Source organism: Hemibagrus wyckioides, linkage group LG26 (assembly GCF_019097595.1).
Source record: "Hemibagrus wyckioides isolate EC202008001 linkage group LG26, SWU_Hwy_1.0, whole genome shotgun sequence".
NCBI classification, from domain to species: domain Eukaryota; kingdom Metazoa; phylum Chordata; class Actinopteri; order Siluriformes; family Bagridae; genus Hemibagrus; species Hemibagrus wyckioides.
Window position 1 is genome coordinate 14,746,978 of NC_080735.1, and position 24,014 is coordinate 14,770,991.

The 24,014-nt window shown below is 39.2% G+C and overlaps 1 protein-coding gene across 5 annotated transcripts in view; it reads right to left on the minus strand.

The window, feature by feature from the left end:
• The window catches only part of rims1b (regulating synaptic membrane exocytosis 1b), a 59,016-nt gene continuing 35,002 nt past the window's right edge, over window positions 1-24,014 (minus strand). For 4 of the 5 annotated variants that reach the window (XM_058380566.1, XM_058380565.1, XM_058380564.1 and 1 more), the window contains 13 exons: window positions 23,925-23,987; window positions 20,193-20,282; window positions 19,049-19,114; window positions 18,790-18,873; window positions 17,074-17,174; window positions 16,777-16,895; window positions 16,191-16,342; window positions 11,432-11,652; window positions 9,674-9,821; window positions 8,728-8,834; window positions 6,879-6,980; window positions 5,547-5,686; window positions 2-5,285 (listed from right to left, as the gene is read on the minus strand). In XM_058380566.1, the coding sequence (XP_058236549.1) occupies window positions 5,067-5,285; window positions 5,547-5,686; window positions 6,879-6,980; window positions 8,728-8,834; window positions 9,674-9,821; window positions 11,432-11,652; window positions 16,191-16,342; window positions 16,777-16,895; window positions 17,074-17,174; window positions 18,790-18,873; window positions 19,049-19,114; window positions 20,193-20,282; window positions 23,925-23,987 (1,612 nt within the window). In that variant the 3' untranslated portion in view covers window positions 2-5,066. Of the gene's footprint in view, window positions 5,286-5,546; window positions 5,687-6,878; window positions 6,981-8,727; window positions 8,835-9,673; window positions 9,822-11,431; window positions 11,653-16,190; window positions 16,343-16,776; window positions 16,896-17,073; window positions 17,175-18,789; window positions 18,874-19,048; window positions 19,115-20,192; window positions 20,283-23,004; window positions 23,125-23,924; window positions 23,988-24,014 lie in introns of all 5 variants that reach the window. The other variant, XM_058380568.1, reaches the window with a different exon arrangement.

Here is a 24,014-nt window from a genome sequence, read left to right on the forward strand (position 1 = left end):
TCATTTGAGCCACATCTTTATACAAACAAAAGTGTTGCAAGTGAATTCTTTTTTTTTTTTTTTTTTTGTAATTTATCCTATTATTATTTATTTTAATTTTTTTTCCGTGGAACAGATAATGTGAGTTGTAAACAATCAGCATTTTTTTTTTTTGTTTTTTTTCTTACATGTTTTCTTTTCATTTTTCTACCCAGTAATACTGATAAAGTCAAACAAAAACCGGGCTCACGTTAACGTTAAAAAAAAATAAAAATAAAAATAAAATAAAAAGGCTAATTTTTTATTTCCCTCCAGTGAGCGCATGTTGGCGTGAGAGGCTCGGTATCGAAAGCACAGAGATGGTCGTGTTGTGGCAGAGCACGCGGGCCCGCTGAGCGTGAGATGTTACCGGTCGGAGGATCCCCGACGTCTCGACTCGGTTCCAGCGAGTCAGCGGTCCCTCGGGAACTGAGACGTCTTTTTGCAAGAAAATCCTTGGCCCCTTTATTTATTTTTTTTTCTTTTGTTTTTGTTTTTTTCTTCTTTTTTTTTGCAAATATGGCTTAACCGACTTAATGGTTAGTTCATATTTACAATCTGTGCACATTCAGCATGGTTGTGCATGTATTACTGTATAACGTTTCACCTGTAACTGTTCGGTTCAGTGGCTACGTGTCACTCTCACTGATGTATAATTAGTTGTATAATCTCTGTCTCTTGGAGGTAAAGAATCGTTTACATTGTTATGAGATATCTGTAAAAGAAGGAGGTTTGGTTATGATCAGTATTACAGTACAGCACATATTTCCCCTGTAGGGATTAGAAAAGACAAAGAAATGCAAGAAGAAAATAAATAAATAAATAAAACATTCATCACCGGAATGTAGGACAAGTACTGGAGAGGATTGTTTCTCTTTTTTCTTTCCCCCCCGCGGATCTGAGAGTGAATGGCTTTAGTTTCTTAGTTTATCTCTTTATAATCAAGTACAAGCAAACTGTACAAGTACATGCAACAAACAAGCTGGCCTACTGTATGTGGAACTAACACAGGTATCTAGTTCTGTAGCATTTTTTTTTCTTTCTTTCTTTATTTTTATTGTTCTGTTTTGTCTATTTATAAAAATGTGCATGCAGCTCAGAACAGGTCATGCTGCCCCGCCCCATCTGATGGGAGGAGCCAGTAGCCTGGCAGATGATTGGCGTTTTGTTGTCGTAGCAATGGCAAAATCTGATTGGTCACTTGAGAGAGCGAGAGAGAGAGAGAGAGAGTGAGAGAGCGTTGTGTTGTAAATAAACAACGAATGGATTCCAAATAAAAGTATGATAGATGAACAGAACGGATTCTTTCCCTTGTTGTTTTGACTTTTTTTTTGAATCCTCGTAAAATATTTTCCTGAAAGTTTAACAAAGAAATTCTTGTGCTTGCATTCTGAATTGCAAAAACAAACAAACAAACAAACAAACAAACAAACACGTGTTTTTAGGTCACTTTCAACTGGAAATGTAAGCGGAAATAAAAATCCCATGTGTTTTTTTATATTGCACCATCTTATATAAAATTCACCAAATCTGGTCCTAGATTTCTGGAGATAATATAAATAAGATTTAATCTGATATAATATAGTTTTATTTTTTCTGTAAAAGTATATGAAAATGAACTCTCACTTCCAGACAAAAGGCCCTGATACCTTGCATTAACACGATCCGGTCCTAATCGGGTTTGCTAGGGATGCATCAGGACTAAAACTAGAATGAATTCACACTGATGCTTATATATATATATATATATATATATTGAGCCTGATTCCTCTCAAGGTTTCATCCTCATGTCATCTCAGGGAGGTTTTCCTTTGCACTGTTTTATATATATATATATATATATATATAGAAGACAAGACAAAGACAAAGTTATATATATATATATATCCTCTTTGTCTTGTCTTCTATGCGACAAAGTGATATAACAAGTAATACATCATTAAACATTTCAACATTAATTTATATATATGTTGATATATATTTGTATATATTATATATAGCTGATACTTCTCATTTTAAAAATAAAACCCTAAAGCACGTGGAGTTCATTGCTGCCATCATGCAGCAATAACCGATAACCACAGAGCTAAATAAAACGTTCTGTTAAACCCTGATTGCTTGATTACTAAATAGATAGTAACAGTATCAGTATTGATGAGAACTAAGGCTTGCACACGTATTTATACTCGGCCCGATGCATCCCTAGTGTTTGTAGCTGATGCTGTCAAAGGTTATTTTTATTAGAAAACATTATCAAGTTAAGGTCATCTAACCTGATATATAAAGATAATGAAAATCAGTGTGACGCTCGCTCTAGCCATGATCTCTGTGCTGTGCTGCTTATTATGATTGGATTTCGAATTAAAAAAAGGGAAAGTACCTCGGATACAAATACAACAAGGGTCGTCAAATGATTCTGAACCAAAACCAACCGGCAAGGGGAAAACAGATTGTCTCTATTTTTTTCTGAGGCGCTTTCTTTTTCACTCATATCGTAATTGAAATCTCAATCTTGTGCAAATTGTCAAAAGACTTTAAAGTGACTGTTAAAATTCTTGCTTCAGATCTTTCTGGACTTTGTGTCTTGGCATTGTGGATGAAAATTAACCTGCATGCACTATGTATATTTAAACAAAACAATAATATAAAAATCATTTTAAAAAATGCGTTTTGTGGATTTTATTTTATTTTAATGTTTAGAATTTGTTGAAAAAACATCAACGACTGGTCCTGTACTCGCCTGGTCTGCAGCCAATCAAACGCCGTCTAGAAGGAGTGTGTCATGTCTTCATAAATAAAATGCGTTTATCGCTTTACAAAACTGATATGGGAATCTGTATAGTTTTGTATAGTTGTGCAGTGTCTGTCTATTGTGTGTTTGAAAATTGCTTGGACTTACATACACTGTATTGCCAAAAGTTTTGGGATGAGCGAGTTTGGTGTGGAGGACTGTCCTCAACTCAATCACCTTTGGGATGAAATAGAGTGGAGACTGCAAGCCAGACCTTCTCCTCCAGCATCAGTGCCTGACCTCACAAATGTGCTTCTATAGGAATGGTCAAAAATTCCCATAAACACACTCCTAAACCTTGTGGAAAGCCTTCCCAGAAGAGTTGAAGCTGTTATAGCTGCAAAGGGCGGAACAACTCCATATTACATTCATGTACATGTAAAGGCAGACGTCCCAAAACTTTTGGCAATATCAGTGTATATATATATATATATATATATATATATATATATATATATATATATATATATATATATATATATATATATATGTATATATAGTGTGTGAACAATCCTGCAATGGAGAAACAGGCAGTGAGACTTTCTTAATGTCTAAAAAAAAACATCTTTTATATACTTGGCTGGATTTTTATGAGTTAGTGTTTCAAAACTACAACATAATCAAAAACAGAGCCATAATACAGCCACTTAAAATGTTCCAAATCCTGTCATGTTCACTAGCAGACTATCAGGATCTTCCTGTTGTGGTGTTTCGTATCGGTATTCATCGGTGTGTTACTGCACAATCTGTCAGATTTCTGTCAACTGGCTTCACTAACATTATTAACATGCTAGCAGCTACTGGAAAACATTTAGTCACTTCGAAATCTGTCGTACTGGCAGCTAGATCATTTCTCACCTTCTAGATTTACTCGCTTGTCTGATGCAAAGCACTTGTTTTGCTCAATGTTTAAAGGTCTTGAGCAAGAACCCAAAACTTTGAGTGGACGAAAAACCTTAGCAAGCCTTTGTAGCTAGCTATTATTTTCATTTTGCACTGGAGGAATTCATCCAAGAAGAAAACGGATGGAATGTTAATGCAAGGTGCAAAAGCGAAAAAGCGATGATCTTTTGTCGGAAGAACGATCCTTTCTCTGACGACGATGATGAAACAGCGCTTTAGTAATGAAATCTTTGACAGGAACTCACCAAAAAAATAGCTACGTTTGCTAATAGAAATTAAATCTAGTGGCAACCATTAAGAAATAAATCAAATTGTGCTGGTCTTCACTACGTTTCCTTTTCTATTAGCCTGATTAGTATTTTTCTGGTGACGTCTTCCTTTTGAATCGCAAGTACGCCTTTTTTGGTCCTCTTGACTTTTAGAACTGTGAGTCTTTGGTCAATGTGGTGTTTCAGACGTTTTGCAACCGAAGCGTTTTAGCGCACACTCGTAGACCATCAGGAAGGGTTAAAGGTATGAAAGAAAGCGGATGGAAAAGTCGTATGTGTGAGAAGAAATTTTCGATGAGAACGCAAAATGGCTCGTAAATGTTTTTCGGGAAACACTTTTTCGTCAAGTCCATTCTGTTGTTGTTTTTGTTTTTCCTTCTCATTCTCAGCATCATCACCATGCACACGGTACATTTGTAGACAACACAAACCTCGTGTTAGAGGTATGGAGAGAAAAGAAAAAATTCAGCTGATAAACGAAGAGGAACCATTGAGGAGAACGTAGCCTCCGTCAGCTGTGGTAAACATCCTGAAAACTGTAACGCTGTATGGATACTGGACCCGGGGTCCTTGATGTTTAGGCACCAAAAACAAAAAAATCCCTTTTGGAATGGCCCTGCTTCTTTTCGAGGTCATAACCTTTTAATTTTGACCTTCAAGCCTATACAGGAGTCTCTCTATACAGGAGACACCACAATCTGTTGGTCGGAGGTCGTCATTGTGTTTCTAGGGCAGTACATTCTGCTGCTCTGTTAAATGTACATTTCTTTAACATCGATTGAAAATCACCCTGCTTTAGTTACTCCGAGTTGCTATTAAACTGTACTGCAGCTCCACGGTAACGGATAAGTGGCTGAAACGACGAACAAACCAAACTGGCAGAATGTAGAGGCCTTACAACAACAGAGAGGGGAATAAGAAATGAAACAATATGAACCCAACATAACCGACAGGAGTGATTGTCATTTTTCTTCAAAGCTTTGTCTTTTGTTCATCGCATATTTTTTTATTTTTTGCTCTGCCTCTGATTGTGGTCCTGTCAGATGATTCTCTGGAGTGTGGAGTGTGCTTTGTAAATTAGTGCACTAGGATCGAACCCCACCGGGTCCTGAAGAACTGTCCAGAGACGACTGGGAAGCTCGCCTGGTCAGTGACGCCAGCGTAGGGTCTACTAAGGAGGAGGGCGGAAACAGTTTGTACCAGCCAATCACGTTGCTGGCCAGGTCCAGCTCCTCCAATAAGATTTGTGCTACTCCCATGAAGGATTTGTGGTCCATCCGTCCGTAGTCTCCCCATACGATGACCTAGGAGGACGTGGACAATCAAGAAATAAAATTTCCATTGCATTGTACACTCCCGTTGTGTGTTATCATGACACACAGACAAAAATTGCATCTGAAATGTAATAACTGGCAACCAAACGAACAATGTGCCAGTGTTATACCAACAAATTACACGTGCATCTGTGCAGAAAGCCACAACAACTCTACATCCACTGCCCATTCACTCACTGCAGTCTGTGTTTGTGTATCGATACCGAAATGATAGTGAGGTCAGTGACCCACCTGTAACACTTTCCCCTGTGGGCTCTCTTCAAACTGCAGGGTCTGCTGGTACAGAGGGTCCAGCGTTTTCCGTGCGATTTTCGTTTTCTTCTTGGCCACGTACGCTCCGTTTTCCAACAGGTAAACCTTTACATAAGGAGCTGAGAAGAACAAATAGTACATTTTTCTAAAACCCTTCTTCCTCTTAAACTGTTTTGGACTCATTAAAGCATCCATATTTTGGACTAGCTTTTCTTGTATCATTTGATGCAGACTCTACAGTTTCTATAGTGAATCAAATATTAATGCCAAAGTTGAAATAAACAGCAATAACAATAATGGGGGAAAAAAATTGATCCACTAGATTTATGCTAAATAAATGAATAATATACTGATGTTTTTAGGTGGTAAATATATCATCTAGGTATTTAAAATTTTATTAAAATAGGACTGAAAATGAACATTTTATTAAAGGCAAATTCACTTAACCTTTATGTTTTGGCTTTTCTAAAAGATCATTGGTTGTAAATTATCCGCATTTGCTCCGAGTGCTGTATGTCAGAGCTAGTGTCTGTAAAAATCTTTTTGTTTCTCATACTTCTGTTATTGTTCATCACCTATTGGATAAATCAGTTCAAAAATAATAAACATTAATCGAAAAAATTGTTCCATTCATTTTTTGTTCTCTAGATTTATGCCACCATATTTTTATTTCAGTATATATTTTTTTCAGGTTTTAAATTTTTAATGTAATCTAGTAATTGCAAACATTAAGTATGAATGTTATCTATATTGTTTGAGACTGAGATAAAGACTATACATACACTGATCAGCCATAACATGATATGACCACTGAGAGGTGAAGTGAATAAGACTGATGATCTCCTCATCATGGCACCTGTTAGTGTGTGGGATATATTAGGCAGCAAGTCAACATTTTGTCCTCAAAGCAGGAAAAATGGACAAGCGTAAGGATTTGAGTGAATTTGACGAAGGGCCAAATTGTGATGGCTAGACCACTGGATCAGAGCATCTCCAAAACTGCAGCTCTTGTGGGGTGTTCCCAGCCTGCAGTGGTCAGGAGCTATCAAAAGTATCCTTTAAGTCTTGTAGCCTTGCACCTTACAGGACTTGAAGGAGCTGCTGCTAACATCTTGGTGCCAGACACCATAGCACACCTTCAGGGATCTAGTGGAGTTTATTCCTCGACAGGTCAGGGCTGTTTTAGCAGCAAAAAGGGGACCAACGCAATATTAGGCAGGTGATCATAATGTTATGCCTGATCTGTGTATCATTATAAACAACAATTCTTCCTTCAAAATCACATCAGTACAGCAATTCGAGAGGACTGACCAGGGAGAGATTTAGATCCTGGTTTTTGGATGAGACCACGAGCTCGGATCACCTCCACCTCCAGCTTTCCCTTCTTGTTCACCATGCCAATCTGGATGTCTCCTGTACAGCAAGTAAAAACAGTAAGACTGGAGAGAAACTGCTTACAAGAATCGTAAAATTCGGACCCTCCAAGATCTTTGGGATCACAAAAATTAACACACTATCAGGCAAACTCTGTGCTATTTAGAGAAACTTTAGAGAATAAAGAATTTTTCTAGACAGCTGTCAAAGAAAGTAATTATATATGCATCTTCAGTGGCAAGAGTTTAAGTTTATATATATATATATATACACTACTCACAAAAAGTTAAGGATATTCGGCTTTCGGGTGAAATTTCAGGATGCACCTAAAATACACTATAACCTTTGCAGGTGAACTTAATTTGACCTTCTCTACACTTTTGAATGCACATGTCCAACTGTTCAGTGTTTCAGTACTTTTTGCATAACTGTTTTCTAACAAGGTGCTTAACGGCAAAATTCACAACTGGTGTTTGATCCATGAATCCACCAATAAATCTTTCTGGTTCAATTAGAATTGGTATTTAAACAGTCCTCTTCATCATGCTGTTCACATTTTGACATCATGAGACCAAGACGACACCTAACAATTGATCAACAGGACCTCGCCATTGTGAGGCTTCAAACAGTATGGTCTTAGAGGGAAGTGGCCACTGAGCTTAGAGTGTCACAGAGTGTCATCAGCAGGTTGCGACAGAGATGCAGAGAGACTGGAAGAGTCACAGAAAGGCATAGAAGTGGACGTCCTTTGGCCACATCCCACGTTGATGACCGCTTCATTGTATACAGTGCCCTGTGGAACCGGATGATGAATGCCACTCAACTCCAGGCACATTTAAGGGAGGTGAGAGGCACCCAAGTGTCACGTCAGACCATTCAAAACCGTTTACATCAGTGTGGTCTTCGTGCTAGACGACCTGCAAGGGTACCTGACCACACCACCAGGCACAGGCGTCAGGCCAGGAAGCATTTACGCTGGACGAGGGACCAGTGGGCCTCAGTGCTGTTCTCTGAAAGTCGATTCACGTTGAGCAGAAATGATGGCCGACAACGATGTTGGAGATGTCAAGGAGAGCGCTATGCATCAGCCACTGTTGTGGTGGTGTTACAGTCTGGGCAGGTGTGTCTACTCAATACAGAACTGCCCTACATCTTGTGAATGGTACAGTGACAAGCCAATACTACCTGAATAACATCATTAATCCAGTCATTGTGTCCCTGCATGAACAACACAGGCCTAATTTCATCTTCAGGGACGACAATGCTCCTGCTCATCGAGGTCACATCATTAGGGAACGGCTACTGGAGGCTGGGGTACCTCAGATGGAGTGGCCTGCACTTTCTCCAGACCTGAATCCCATAGAAAACCTATCAGCTGAGTCGCCGTGTAGAGGCTCGTAACCCTGCACCCCAGAACCTCAATGACCTGAGGGCCGCCCTTCAAGAAGAGTGGAATGCCATGCCTCAGCAGACAATAAGTCGACTCGTGAACAGCATGAGACGTCGTTGTCAAGCTGTAATTGATGGTCAAGGGCACATGACAAATTATATATATAGTGACTTGAACTGAATTAAATAGTGTGACCTTTTTACATTTTCCATAAATTTCACCCAAAAGCCAAATATCCTTAACTTTTTGTAAGTAGTGTATATAAAGCTGCAAAATGAAGCATTTTTGATGGCAACAATTACAATAATCCTGAAGGGGCTGCAAATAAATGTGAATACCTCTTACTTTAAAAATCAGAGCTTTATACATAAAACATAAAGGCGTGACGCAACTCACCGATAGCAGGCGTGGCCAGAGTTTGTCGGCCCACAAGCTGGGCAGGACCCAGTCCATCCAGGAAGTCACTGAACTGGGTCTCCACCCGCACGGCTGGGAAGATTGGACTGAAAACGGAGCAAACAGGTGATAAGAGATTCTGTCAGATAGATAGATGACTGTTAAACAATACCATGTTATTGTTTCTATGGAAACAACTCATTCACAAGATGGGTGAGCTACATAAACTAAGCTTTAACAGACAAACAATGCATTATTAAATCACAGAAATACATCTAGTGAGAGATGTTTATTTCTTTAAGAAGAGGTTATGTAAGTTAAGAAAAGTCTCTCAGCTTCTCGGTAACATGAAGACTTGAGGAAAGGAGCTGATGAGGAAATAAGTGCTGCTATAGTGTGAATAATAGTCTTGTAAACGTTCCATCGCATTAAAGGTAACTTGAAGCATTTTGACTGATTTGTAGTTCATTAATGAAGAAAGTATAATCACTGGCAAATGTCTGTGGTATAAGGGAAATGAAAACACTTCAGAACATGCTGTTAAAGGAAAATAATACAGGTCAGGATGGTGAACAGTGCGTCCTGTTGTGTTTCAAAGCTTTAAAAGAAAAAGCTGAAAGGTCAGAAAGGAAAATAAAATACATAAAACATTTCAACTTTGTGTAACTAAAGTTTCTGGGGGGGAAAAAGCAGGAAACTATTTTTTTTAAACTCCCAAAATTAGATTTTCACACACCCTGTTGTTAAAAAACTCAGTTACTTATTTATATATTTATATTTATTATATATATATTGGAACTGAGACAATGTAGAAAGTGCATCAAGAAATAGAAATTCAGCACAAGAAATAAAAATAATAAAGACACAAAGCAAGCACTTTCTTTTTCTGTCAGATTATAAAATTTAGATTTCTGAAAATAGCCTTAAAAAGGAAAAATATTCTCACCTTCCCTCTGAGTTGTAGCTGGCCATACTGCCGTTGTTGGACTCTCGGCTCGGCTGTCGGCTCATGTTGCGTTGCAGTTCGACCGCCATGCCGGTCTCCTGACTCCGCTGTATCGTCCCTCCTCCCTTTGACTTTTTATTGGACGCCTCTGGAGACATACAGCACAATCCGTGACGAGGAAATGCATGAACAGGCTTTCTGATATGCTAATAAGAACTGAAAGCTAATTTTACCTCAGGTTGGCAAGCTAATCTTTACAGCAATGTAATGGCAGCCAATTAATTTTATAACTAGAACTGATAGAGTTTTTTGGCCGGTGTAATTTGGATAAAAATGTTTTAATCAATCGTTCACAAACCTGTAAAAAAACATTTGATAGTGTTTGAAGCTGCTAAAGTCGTCTCGGCAATGGCGTTGTTTCTAATTGAAATGTTAGCCAGCAGCGCTGAGCTAACTGCCTGCTTTTCACGCCACAGAAATAAAAAGCTCCATCTCCTTCACCGGAGTCTTTGTAGTTAAGAATGTCAGGACAGAGTGGAGTGTCGCTCCAGGCCTGAGAGCTCTCTAATGTGCTTTTATGTCTGCTTTCGGCTGGGTGAAAGCTGGAACCTTCTCGGACAGCTTTCTCACAGTGAATAACGCCGAGTCACTCCTGACTTTTAAAGGGCAAAGAAATGGCCGAGGTTGCTTTTATCAAAGAAAGAGAACTTTGATCAAGTTTCATTGGAGTGCAGCTTTTTTTGTGTGGGATCCTAGGCAGGAAAGTATAAGAAAAGACCAGGAAGCTAAACATCTACGATTGTCTGAGACGCATATTTCTAGAAAATATTTACAGAAAATGTGATTAAAACCAAACATTTTGTTGTTGTTGTTGATGAGTATTCCAATCAGATCAGTCGGAAGATGATTCACTTTCTAATTAGTTCCCAGTGCTTCCAAGGTTTATATTAATAAGCTTGTTTTTGATGTTATTGATTTTATACTCATTCACACAGTCAAAAAAATACAGTAGTATTACATTAAAATAATACATTTAAATTTTTTAAAATCGAAGTTAAAATATCTAGTTAATTAATTGTTTATAAATGAAGGGATAATATGTTTATTACTTTAATACTTTGAAATAAAAATGAAAATATTATGTATTATATTAGAATAATAAATAGATTTCATTTACGTTTTATTTAAAAATGTAAAAATATATTTATAATAAAAAAATATAATCCATAATCCTACTTATATATATATATATATATATATATATATATATATATATATATATATATATATAATTATTATTATTATTGTTGTTGTTGTTAAAATATATCTATATCTATATCTATATCTATCTATATATATATATATATATTACATATATATATATATATATATTACATATATATATATATATATATTACATATATATATATATATATATATATATATATATATATCAATAATCACGATATTGACAAGCCTTTATTATCACCACACATACATTACAGCACAGTGGAATTCTTTTCTTCTCATTTCCCAGCTGAGGAAGTTGGCTATAATATAGTGCCTCTGGAGCAAAGAGGGTCAAGGGCCCTGCTTAATTGCCCAACCCAGAGCCTTAACCACTTGAGCCACCACTGCCCCACTTTGGGATATGATATGCCATATTGGCAAGTCTTAGTGGCCAATGCACATAATTAAAGACTAACACCAGTACAGAGTAGCTTCTCTCTGAGGGTAAATCTGATGTAAAGCTCTGACCTGTCTGGCTGATCTGTGAGGTGCTGCGGCTGCGCCTGTTTCCCACGATGGCTACAAAGCGAGCATTGAGGCTGGAGCGACGCTTCTTGCTGCTGCTGCTGCCCACTGTGCCGAGCGCCGTGTCCGACTGGCTGCCGTCCGTTCGCTCGGGCGTGTTAATGTCGCCGCTCACGCTCGTGCTCTTTGATATGCTGCGACCCGCCGAGACCCGAACCTGCCGACTGGAACAGAGAGCGACCCGAAGGCCAGAGTCTAAACACTCACATGCTAAATTTCTACATAATCTAAGCATCTGACAGATAACCCACAAAGAAGATGGGTCTGGGCCAGATCTGGCATTAAGCTGGCACTGCTGGCTGAGTTCTGGCATGGCAAGTGGTATGTCAACCAGATGTGGACCAGGTCTGGCAGTGATGGCACTGTTTATATGATGGCATGCCAGATGCGGCTTGGTTATGGTTTGGTATATGTGGTGTGGCCCAGTGCTGGCCCTGTGCTGGCCCACGTCTGGCCCACCTCTGGCAAACCAGACATGGGCCACCAAAGGGCCGTCATTCTTTGTGGTATGTGGGCCGAGTGTAAGTGCATTGTGTGGGCCATATCTGGGCCAGACCTATTTTGCTATATGGGAAGTATAAGGTTTTTATATTTATAAGAGGAATTTAGCCAAGCACAATAAATTTGGAAGAAAAAGAACGCAACTATGCAGGAAAAGTATAAGAAAAGACCACAAGGCTAAATGTAAATATTGAAAATATTTACAGAAAATGAAGCGGAATAGAAAAGAAATTGGAAGAAAAAAAGGTTAAAAATGTAAATGGTATCTTTTGACCCAAGGAGAAAGATATGATGAAGCATTAATTCGGAAACTAACCTTTGTCACTAGGTTATTTCCTCTAGCTTATAAATGTTGCATACAGGCAAAGTTTCAAGGTTTTATTACGTCAAACCAAGATTCTACAGTGAATATTTTCTAAACGGATAACACAGTGTTTATAAACCTACAATGCCTTCACAAGGCCAGAACTGATATAATCCTCTAAACATTTATAAACACAAAAGTCACACCTAAATGAAGTGACACAGATTTCTGATATGATGACATATAACACAGTGTTCAGTCAGTCAGGGACTAATAGAATTTCTCCCATTTGTTAGCATAAGTTTCTATTAACACAGCAGCATAGCATGTGCCCCATGTGTCTACGGAGCAGCCGGCGCGTGTCACTGCGCTCTGAGGAAGTCACGGTGCTGAGGGATTGCCCCGTTACACTCTCTTCACCCTCTCTAGCCTCAGTAACTCTTATACAGAAGAGTGCACTTGGTGTAGGGCGTGGGAGAGAGCTGGTGGGCTTCTCTTTTCCGGAGTGAAGAGGGGTAAGAGAAGGACGGGGTGTTAGGGAGCTGGGTGGAGGAGGATCATGTGATGGTGCTGCAGCCAAGCATCGGATGTATGACTGAAGGCATGCAAGGAATGATCTAAAAGACACATTAGACACAACACACACACACACACACGTACAAACACGAGACGAGATACACACACAAAATGAACACATGCACAGAATGAAACATCATAAATGAAAAACTTCATGGTGGAATTGTGGGTAAAATGTGGATCATTTCTAGATCTGTGTAAAAAGGAAAAGCGCCAGAAACCCAAGCATTGCCTCAACAATAGTGTTTTAGTAGAATTTTAGTAGTTTATTAATATTAATCTCTAGTAGTAGAATTTTAGTAGTTTATTATTGAATTAATTTAAGTTGAGAGAACAGGAAAGCGAAATGAAGCAAACACCTTGATCATGTTTTGTTGACCGATTGGTATATTTTCCTGCAGGATTACATACAGTGCTGAGTAAAAGTCTTCAAAGCACCCGGAGATCATTCATTCTCAATGATAGCTGCCGACTTGAGTGACAGAGAGAGTTGCAGGCTAGATGTGGGAGTGTCCAAAAATAGAGCATAAAAAATCCAGGGGCTGAAAACTGTCTCTTATATAACATATGTTGCTTTCTTTACAGACATATCAAACTCTCTCTCTCTCTCTCTCTCTCTCTCTCTTTTTTTCCCTGAAAAATAATATTTGTTTTTATATAATGTTTTTTCCTGAAAAATAATATTTGTTTTTATATAACTTTTTTTTCTAAAAAATATTATTTGTTTTTATATAACATTTTTTTCCTGAAAAATAATATTTGTTTTTATATAACTTTTTTTCCTGAAAAATATTATTTGTTTTTATATAACTTTTTTTTCCTGAAAAATATTATTTGTTTTTATATAACTTTTCTTTCTAAAAAATATTATTTGTTTTTATATAACTTTTTTTTCCTGAAAAATATTATTTGTTTTTATATAACTTTTTTTTCCTGAAAAATATTGTTCTTATATAACTTTTTTTTCCTGAAAAATATTATTTGTTTTTATATAACTTTTTTTTCTGAAAAATAATATTTGTTTTTATATAACTTTTTTTTCCTGAAAAATATTATTTGTTTTTATATAACATTTTTTTCCTGAAAAATATTATTTGTTTTTATATAACTTTTTTTTCTAAAAAATATTATTTGTTTTTATATAACTTTTTTTTCTGAAAAATATTATTTGTTTTTATATAACTTTTTTTCTGAAAAATATTTGTTTTTATATAACTTTTTTTCTGAAAAATAATATTTGTTTTTTCTACACCTTCTTACTTTCTTTCTTTCTTTCTTTCTTTTAAAAAAAATATTTTAAAGTAATGTTTGGAAATCGAAAATGTTTTTTTGTACTGACTCAATACTGCAGAATTCATAAAATAAAGATCTATAACAAAGCCTGTAAACTATTTGAAAGACTTCTGCACTCTTCTGATTCTAAATTCTGCATTCAGACAGACAACTCAATAGGATCTGACCATCATTTCATCAGGTTTGTGTTAAGCATCAGTACAAAAAAATATGCTTTGACGTTCGGAAGCGAACCTGATTAGCTAAGTATAAAAGGAACAAAACACACAACACATCCATCTGCGTCTTCATGTGGATTGTCTGGCTGGCTGGAGGACGCTGTTTCAAGCGAAAACAACGGCAAATTCTTTCATTTGTCTCTGAAGTCTTTTCATTCTCCAAAAGTGTGTCAGAAGCCTCCAGCTTCAGAATCTCATAACGCTCCAGTTGGCTTTCAGAGCAGCGGTGGCTGTACCCACGTTTGTCTGGACTATATAATACAGTGACACTCCCTAGAGAAGGAGACTCTGTCTTTCTTTTTAGCTCTCATCATTGTAGGGATATGAAGTGTTTCCCAGAGGCCCAAAAAATGGAATTTGTGCCTGTTTTGTTGTGTCCGTGTTCAGCATTGAATGTCTTTGTCATTTCACACTCCACAGTGGTGGCTAATATGAAGATTAAATAAAAGTAGACAGGATTTGTAGCTTTTAATAAGTATTTCTGTTTTTATCTAGACTAATAGAGGCAATATATTCATAGAAAAGTTCCAGAAAATGGTTACACAAATATTTAGTCATGCCAAATGGACTTCTTTCCAGTTAAAACGTTCCACTGCTCATTCCGAGCATCTTCTTCAGTCAGGGACTTCCTTACTCCTAACACCTCCTCCCATTCTCACCTTCCCTTGTTCTTTTAACAAGGCTACCCAGGAAGGGGAGGATCCTTGACCCTGGAGGATACAAACTGGTGGAATCCTGCCAACTTCCCTCAGACTGAAGAAGCTTCACGGATGAGCAGTGAAACGTTTCGATCTAACTGGAAAGAAGTCCAGTTGGCATGACTAAATATTTGTGTAACCATTTTCTGGAACTTTTCTATGAATATATTGCCTATATACATATACAGTCATATACAATATATACAGTTGATAGGATTCCAGATAAACATCAGTTTGGAGATTTTTCTGGAACATTTCTATGAACATGTCGCATCTATCAGGCTAGATAAAAACAGAAATAGCTTCCGGACTTGGAAGACTGAGAATCTTCACAGACACACTTTCTGTCTTGAAAGTAAATGTTGATATCAAACCCATTCCTGCTCTCTTAGATGCACCAAGTAATTGTTCATAAGCATTTAAAATTCAACCACTAAAATTCTGTATCCAACAGAGGGAAAAACACACGTCTCACACTGAAAGCCAACAGAGTCCTGACTCATTTTATATCAGACTCGGGTTAAAAAAAATAATCATTCATTTATACTGATTAAAATTGCCCCATAAGTCGATTTCAGAACACCAGTGAACTGGTAAAAAGGGTTAGACTACTGATCATTAGACGAACGATCACAGATCAGTTGTCTCCTAGTTCCTGTCCATCTCACAGTTACCTCACATCTCCAGCCACAGTGTGGCGCCGGCGTTTCAGCTCCTCTGAGAAGCGCCTCTTTCCCAGGCTCCTCCTCTGCCCTGGCCCGCTCACCCCCCATGAGATCCTCCTCTCCCTTTTTTCCTCCCCGCTGCAACTCTCCAAAGATTTTGACCTTTTTGACCCAGACGGCGTAGTGAAGTGTGAGGATACAGAGAACAAAAAAAAAAGAGGACAGACACGAGACAGATAGCATGCACAACAGAGACAGGCGTGCAAAGCCATGCAGGAAGAACGAGTGAAACTAAAGAGGAAAATTAAAATGCTTGTAAACTGGATGTCTTGATTATAGCTGCAGATGTTTATGTCAAGCATCTGAGATTATTGACAGGAAAGGAATAAAATAATGATGATGAATGTGTCCTGATTGCATGTATTCTGATTCTGATGTTTTCCCAACCTGAACCGTCCGTGTGGCCTCTCTGATTGGACAGACATGTAGCTGGCGCTGCTGAGACGAGAGGCACTGCTGGCTCGCGACACGGCCGACACGTCACTCATGTCACTGTCCGACGACCTCGCCGACATGTTATCGCAGCTCCTTTTGTACAGCTACACGTTTACAAACAACAACATCATCAGCCTGCGCTGTACAGTACGCAAGAACTGGAGTACTATTAAAGATAACATCTACAGTGTGTCTGCGCCTCGTAATTGGCATGCTATGAGAAAACACAGTGTGATCTATTTTCAATACACAGTTCAAGTCATCATATAAAAGCACTTCTGGATAACGGATGTGCTAAATGTGTTCAATTTAAATGTGATGCAAATTTAAATGCAATTAAATGTATACACATATAGAACTATGTGCTGTTATACGTCATACTTTTACCCATTTATAGTTACATTTAATGTTAATAGAATGTCAGTGAAATTAGCTCCTGTTGTCTGTGTTCTACTGAACTCTTCTATTAATGCAAAGCTTTTTGTGTGTGTGTGTGTGTTTGTGTGTATGTATGTGTGTGTGTGTGTGATTGACTCACATCTCTCTTATTCTTCAGGTCCATGTCTTGTTCATGGCCTGAGCTGGCGGATGAACCTGGCCGATATGATGGAACCCTCATCTGACTCAACTGCCGAGCTCGTTCTTCTACTGCCAGAGCTGAACAAAATCCAAAAATAGATAGATAGATGGATGGATGGATGGATGGATGGATGGATGGATGGATGGATGGATGGATGGATGGATGGATGGATGGATGGATGGATGGATGGATGGATGGATGGATGGATGGATAGATAGATAGATAGATAGATAGATAGATAGATAGATAGAATACCTTGCTCTATACTGCTGCTCTTCGCAGGGAGTTGTGGGAGCTGTCGTCCTCTGCGCATTGATAAGGGAGTCTCTGTAGGGGAATTACGTCCACCATGGGCTCTGGGGGAGAAAGTGAGAGAGAGAGAGAGAGAGAGAGAGATAGAGAGAGAGAGAGAGAAAGGGGTTAAGGGACACACAAGGACCCAACAGTGTCAACTTGGTGGTGTTGGAAGAATGCACATCCTTCTGATCAGCACCCTGAGCTACCACTGAACTACCACTAAGCTACCTCTGAGTTTCCACTGAACTACCACTGAGCTATCACTGAACTATCACTGGGCCACCACTGAGTTTCATGGAACTTCCACTGAGCTACCACTAAACTACCACTGAGCTACCAATGAACTACCACTAAACTACCACTGAGCTATCATTGAGCTACCACTGAACTACCACTGGGCCACCACTGAGTTTCCACTGAACTACCACTGAGTTTCATGGAACTTCCACTGAGCTATCACTGAACTATCACTGGGCCACCACTGAGTTTCATGGAACTTCCACTGAGCTACCACTAAACTACCACTGAGCTACCAATGAACTACCACTGAACTACCACTGGGCCACCACTGAGTTTCCACTGAACTACCACTGAACTACCACTGAGTTTCATGGAACTTCCACTGAGCTATCACTGAACTACCACTGAACTACCACTGAGTTTCATGGAACTTCCACTGAGCTACCACTGAACTACCACTGAGTTTCATGGAACTTCCACTGAGCTATCACTGAACTACCACTGAACTACCACTGAGTTTCATGGAACTTCCACTGAGCTACCACTGAACTACCACTGAGCTACCACTGAACTACCACTGAGCTACCACTGAACTACCACTGAACTACCACTGAGCTACCACTGAGCTACCACTGGGTTTCCACTGATTTACCACTGAGCTATCACTGAACTACCACTGCCCCATCACATCCCCTTCACACTGTGATATGTCTATAAATGTCTAAGTTTCCTTTACGGTATTCAGCCTACTTTTTCCCTCATTCATTTCTGCTGATCTCACTGTCTAACTTTCTAGTGTTTGGATTTAAAATTAGCATGAAAACAGTAGGATGGAAACTTAAACACAGAGATCGAGACATAAACAGGAAATTCAAGAAATGCGGTGCAAAAGAAAGGACAATGGCTTCATTGGCTTCACCTGACTGATCTCATAGGAATGACTGAGTTTTAATAACCATGCCCTTGGGAGAAATCAAATGACAAAATTGTCTCTGAATTTTGAAATTACATCAAACCTACAGCACCATTCTGCTTTTCTGATGGAGTTTGGGCTTTTACTAAATAAACAGTGGACATTATCTAGCAACAAACAGGAACCTCTTACATATTCAGATTACAGGAAATTCCTGCTTTTTGATAGATTTCAACTGTTTATTTAGTAAAAGCTCAAAATTCTTCATCACATGATGGGTGCCATGTTACAAAGTTTGGGTTCAGATGACCTGCTTTATTCCTAATTAGGGTCACGGGGATCTGCTGGAGCCTATCCCAGCACACATTGGATGAAAGGCAAGGGTACACCCTGGACAGGTTACCAGTCCATCACAGGGCACAGTGGGAATTATTTATTTAAAAAGAACAGCGTGGGTCAACAGGGCGGGTCAACAGGGCTGAATTAAGCAGAATTTGCATTTGGAATTAACCAGAATGCACCTGTCCTTGCTGGACTGCCCAAAAGGCCGGATTGGACCATCTTTCCTCCACCTGCTGCCCCGCAGGATGGAGGTGGGCTGGATCCTGAATGCAGCAATGAAACAACAGAAAGGATGAAGTGCAGAGAAAAGAAACCCCAAAAAATAAAACCATGTATGAAACAGCAACAAAGCAAGCAAGGCTTTAAAAGATTCAGATAAAACTAGGGCCAAATTTAGATCAATTCATATAATTGAACATGTTGCTCGGAAAATCTCACCTGTCGTTCTCAATGGATTTCTTGTTAGTTTTTGTGCACACAGGTCTGTCCAAACTGCCTGACAGCCTGAGCCAAGCAGGCCACACAAATGAGTACATGAGTAGAAACACAACAACAACAAAAGATGAGATATGAGAAAGCAGATGAATGGAAAGACAACATAAGATGGACATAAAGTGGCACTCCATGATGGCAGATTTCTCTCATGTTGGTCTGAGGACAGTGTCTCTGTGTCTCAGCGGTTATTACAGTATTTAAAAAATTAAGATCCATCTGCACACTGTATACAAAAGGATTCATGTAGAACTATGCATGTACAGGCCGATTCACAATAATGTAGGTGTTGAAAAGTAGATCAAAATTTCTATTAAGAAAAATACACAGATCAGGCATAACATTATAACCACCTGCCTAATATTGTGTTGGTCCCCCTTATGCTGCTAAAACAGCCCTGACCCGTCCTGCACTGTGTATTCTGACACCTTTCTATCAGAACCAGCATTAACTTCTTCAGCAATTTGAGCAACAGTAGCTCGGATCGGATCACACGGGTCAGCCTTCTCTCCCCACGTACATCAATGAGCCTTGGCCGTCCATGACCCTGTCGCCGGTTCACCACTGTACCTTCCTTGGACCACTTTTGATAGATACTGACCACTGCAGACCGGGAACACCCCACAAGAGCTGCAGTTTTGGAGAGGCTCTGATCCAGTGGTCTAGCCATCACAATCTGGTCCTTCGTCAAACTCGCTCAAATCCTTACACTTGTCCATTTTTCCTGCTTCTAACACATCAACTTTGAGGACTAAATGTTCACTTGCTGCCTAATATACCCCCCCCACTAACAGGTGCCATGATGAGGAGATCATCAGTGTTATTCACTTCACCTCTCAGAGGTCATAATGTTATGCCTGATCGGTGTACATCGTAATATTATTATTTTCAATTTTGTTAAACCTGCTCACAAAAAAAATCAATTAATAATAAATTACAATGACAGTTTATGGACTGGTAATTATTTCAGTAATGCACTATTACTTCTGGAAAACTTTGTAGTGTGTGTGTGTGTGTGTGTGTGTGTGTGTTTTGACTTTTTTTCGTTTTGTTTTGTTTTGTTTTGTTTTTCGTTAAATTCTTTTCTTACCTTTCTCTGTCAGGGGAGCGGAAACTGCTCTCAGGCCTCAAACAGGTCGTACTGGCACTTCTCACTCTGTCCAACGATGGCTGAAGATCACTGTAGAAGGAAGGAAGGAAGGAAGGAAGGAAGAAAGAAAGAAAGAAAGAAAGAAAGAAAGAAAGAAAGAAAGAAAGAAAGAATACAAAAAAAGAAGGAAATAAAATAAAAATGAAACAATAATTTATAAGAAGAAAAACAAAGAAGAAACAATTGAATTTGGAAAGAAAAGAATAAATTTATAATAAAATGAGGGGAAAAAAGGTAATGAAAAACAAAGAAAAAATGAAAAAAAAAATGTTAGAGTGACAAAATAAAATATTTAAAAATGTGTTTAGAAAAAGAATGAATACATATTGTAAAAATATAAGAAAGAAAATGAAAAAAGAAAGAAAGAAAGAAAGAAAGAAAGAAAGAAAGAAAGAAAGAAAGAAAGAAAGAAAGAAAGAAAGAAAGAAAGAAAGAAAGAAAGAAAGAAAACATCAGGAACATTTTTTAATAAACTGTTATGTGTGTGCCATTGATCACTTGGCCACTGAACAGAATACATATTTAAACCGCATTTTTTGGGGAGTGACTCGTTATGATCCGAGTCAGTCACTCACTGTACAGAGTTTCTGCCTCGAACTACTAAAGCGACTCATTAGTGATTTGGGACTGTGCCTTTTTCTTTGGCCAGCTGGCCGGTTCACAGACTGGGTGTGTAGGTGCAGGATATCGACACACCTGGCACCCAGCCCTGCTTCTATTTTATCCTCTCTTAAGTCTTCTTCGTTTTCCGCCAGCTGATCATTAGATTGTACGACCCTGAAACCTGACACCGTTAATGCTGAGTAAAGTTCTACAAGAACAATCTGAATCCAGGTACAAAGAACATGGTCGAAATGTCTTCAGCTCTTCGGCACTGAAGATAAATTTGTCTGAAAATGCCACTAACACTGGAGTAAATGAGCTGCAGGGATTTAGAACAGCCTAGCTCTACTGCTGTACAACCCTCACCTAAGAATTAATGACTATCAGTGCGTCTTTGTGATCGTTAACATCTTAATTAGTGACAATCTTCGATATTTAGATGCCAGTTATGAATATAATATAGACCCACTGGGAACTAAGAAACAGCTGGGCTTAAAAATTGTTCTTGGACGATTCATTGTTTTCAATGAGAAGTCTGTTGTTAGCAAATTATATAATATGGGATCTTAGATCACTAGGATCAGAGTTTGGTCAATAAAGTATAATAAAAGTGTAAAATATATATATATATATATATATATATATATATATATATACATATATAATAAAATAATAAAAAAACATTAATAAAGCAAAATATTAAAAATGCAGTAGGAATGGTCAGAGTTCCTGGGGAGTGTTTGTGGGTGTGGTCAGAATAGATCTGAGTGTAGGAAGGTGTGGAACATTTTTTGCGGGAGTAGGTGGGCGTGGTCAGAGTTCCTAGGGGTGTTTGTGGGTGTGGACAGAATAGATCTGAGTGTAGGAAGGTGTGGAACATTTTTTGTGGAAATAGGTGGCCGTGGTCAGAATTCCTGGGGGGTGTTTGTGGATGTGGTCAGAGTTCCTAGGGGTGTTTGTGGGTTTGGTCAGAATAGATCTGAGTGTAGGAAGGTGTGGAACATTTTTTGTGGGAGTAGGTGGGCATGGCCAGAGTTCCTGGGGGTGTGGTCAGAACAGATCTGAGAGTGTGGAACATTTTTGCGGGAGTAGGTGGGCATGGTCAGTGTTCCTGGGGGTGTTTGTAGGTGTGGACAGAATAGATCAGAGAGTAGGTAGGTGTGGAACATTTTTTGTGGAAGTGGGTGGGTGTGGTCAGAGTTTTTAGGGGGTGTTTGTGGGTGTGGTCAGAATAGATCTGAGTGTAAGAAGGTGTGGAACATTTTTTTGTTGGAGTGGGCAGCCCTGGCCAGAGTTCCTGGGGGTGTGGTCAGAACAGATCTGAGAGTGTGGAACATTTTTGCAGGAGTAGGTGGGTGTGGTCAGAGTTTTAGGGGGTGTTTGTGGGTGTGGTCAGAATAGATCTGAGAGTAGGTTGGTGTGGAACATTTTTTTATGGGAGTGGGTTGGCTTGGTCAGAGTGGGGTGTGGACAGAATAGATCGGAGAGTAGGTAGGTGTGGAACATTTTTTGTGGGAATAGGTGGGCGTGGTCAGAGTTCCTGGGAGAGTTTGTGGGTGTGGTCAGAATAGATCTGCGTGTAGGAAGGTGTGGAGCATTTTTTGTGGAAGTGGGTAGGCTTGGTCAGAGTGGGGTGTGGACAGAATAGATCTGAAAATAGGTAGGTGTGGAACACTTTTTGTGAATGTAGTTGGGCGTGGTCAGAGTTGCGTGGGTGTAGGTGGGTGTGGCTTCATTAGATGGAAGCGTGTAGATGTGGGCACACCCAGTTTCTGCTGGGGAAGTGATCAGAGTATTTGAGCAGATGAGTAAGGTTTGAGTATTTGAAAGAATAAAGTGGGTGTGGCAAAAGATGGAGTGGATTCTCTAAAATGATGCACAGTGTTTCCTTGGAAACAAGTGGGCGTGGTTCCCGCGAGTAAGTTTCCGCCGCATGAGTGTCTGGCATGTAAGCTGGGTCAGGGTAACTTTGGGATCAGGTGGGCATGGTCATATGTTCTGTGGGACCAGATGGGTGTAACCCGATTAAAACACACACAGACACACACACAATGCCATCCATATATACTGTACATAGTATATATGCTAAAATACAGATAAGTGCTACTTCACATTGGTTTCCAAGCCTAAATATCTTTAGGGCGCTTACCTAACGCTGACCTCATCTGTAAATCTGAGCACACGCTGTGGGGCGGGGCTACGAGGCGAGACCCCACCCCCTTCTAGTCGCCGTGTTGATTTGCTCTTTAGGCATGCAGGAAGGGTAGAGCTTAGCATGGAGATAAAAGAAATAAACAGAAAAGCATGCAAGGAAGCCAAAAACAAAAATACAAAATTTTGAATGTATAAGAAACACAACGGCTCATAAGCAGAGGAGAGGTTTTTGTTTCTTTCTCTAGTGGTGGAAATAGACTGGTCATTCAAGTGTTAAACCAAGCACCAGGTCAAGAAACCACACAAATGGTGCAAAAGGTCTAGAAGGAGAAACAGGGATATTGTATATATAGATACAGTATATCACAAGGGGCAACACATGAGGGTATTATTTTTAATACCACAGTCTAGTACAGAGTCACATCTTACCTGTAGATGTCTTTGTGAATGCCGTTCACTAACAAGGGCATCTTTGGGGGCAAGGTATTACAGTGTCTAGCTAAATTCCTACCAAAGTTAAGGCACAAAATGCCATGCGGTGAGAAGAGCAAAGAAAAACATGCATTAGTGAAGAAAGCAGAAACATAAACATGCAAGTTAGAGTGTATATAGACGTCAGGAACTACTGGGACAATTCCCTGCCTGACCACCAGAGGGTGGAGGGTGTTATGCTACAGCTTGCTTAATGTCATGTGATTATGTCACTTGTGTCCTCACCTGTTTCCCATCATTTCTAACATGTTCCTCTATATATATACCTGCCTTATCGTCTTTATCTATGTCAAGCTATTGTTCAATATGTGTGGTTTCCTGTTGCCGCGCGGTTGAAGTGATGCCGTTTCTGAAGCTGTGTGCAAATGCATTTAAAGTCAAAATACTGGAACTGAAGCCCACTGTCATTTTTCTCAGGGTTACCTGTTTGTGTGCAGGCACTCAGCGCTCCCGCCCCGGATTGATCTGTGCATCTCCAGGACCTCACTTGACATTCACGACACAAAACCAAAA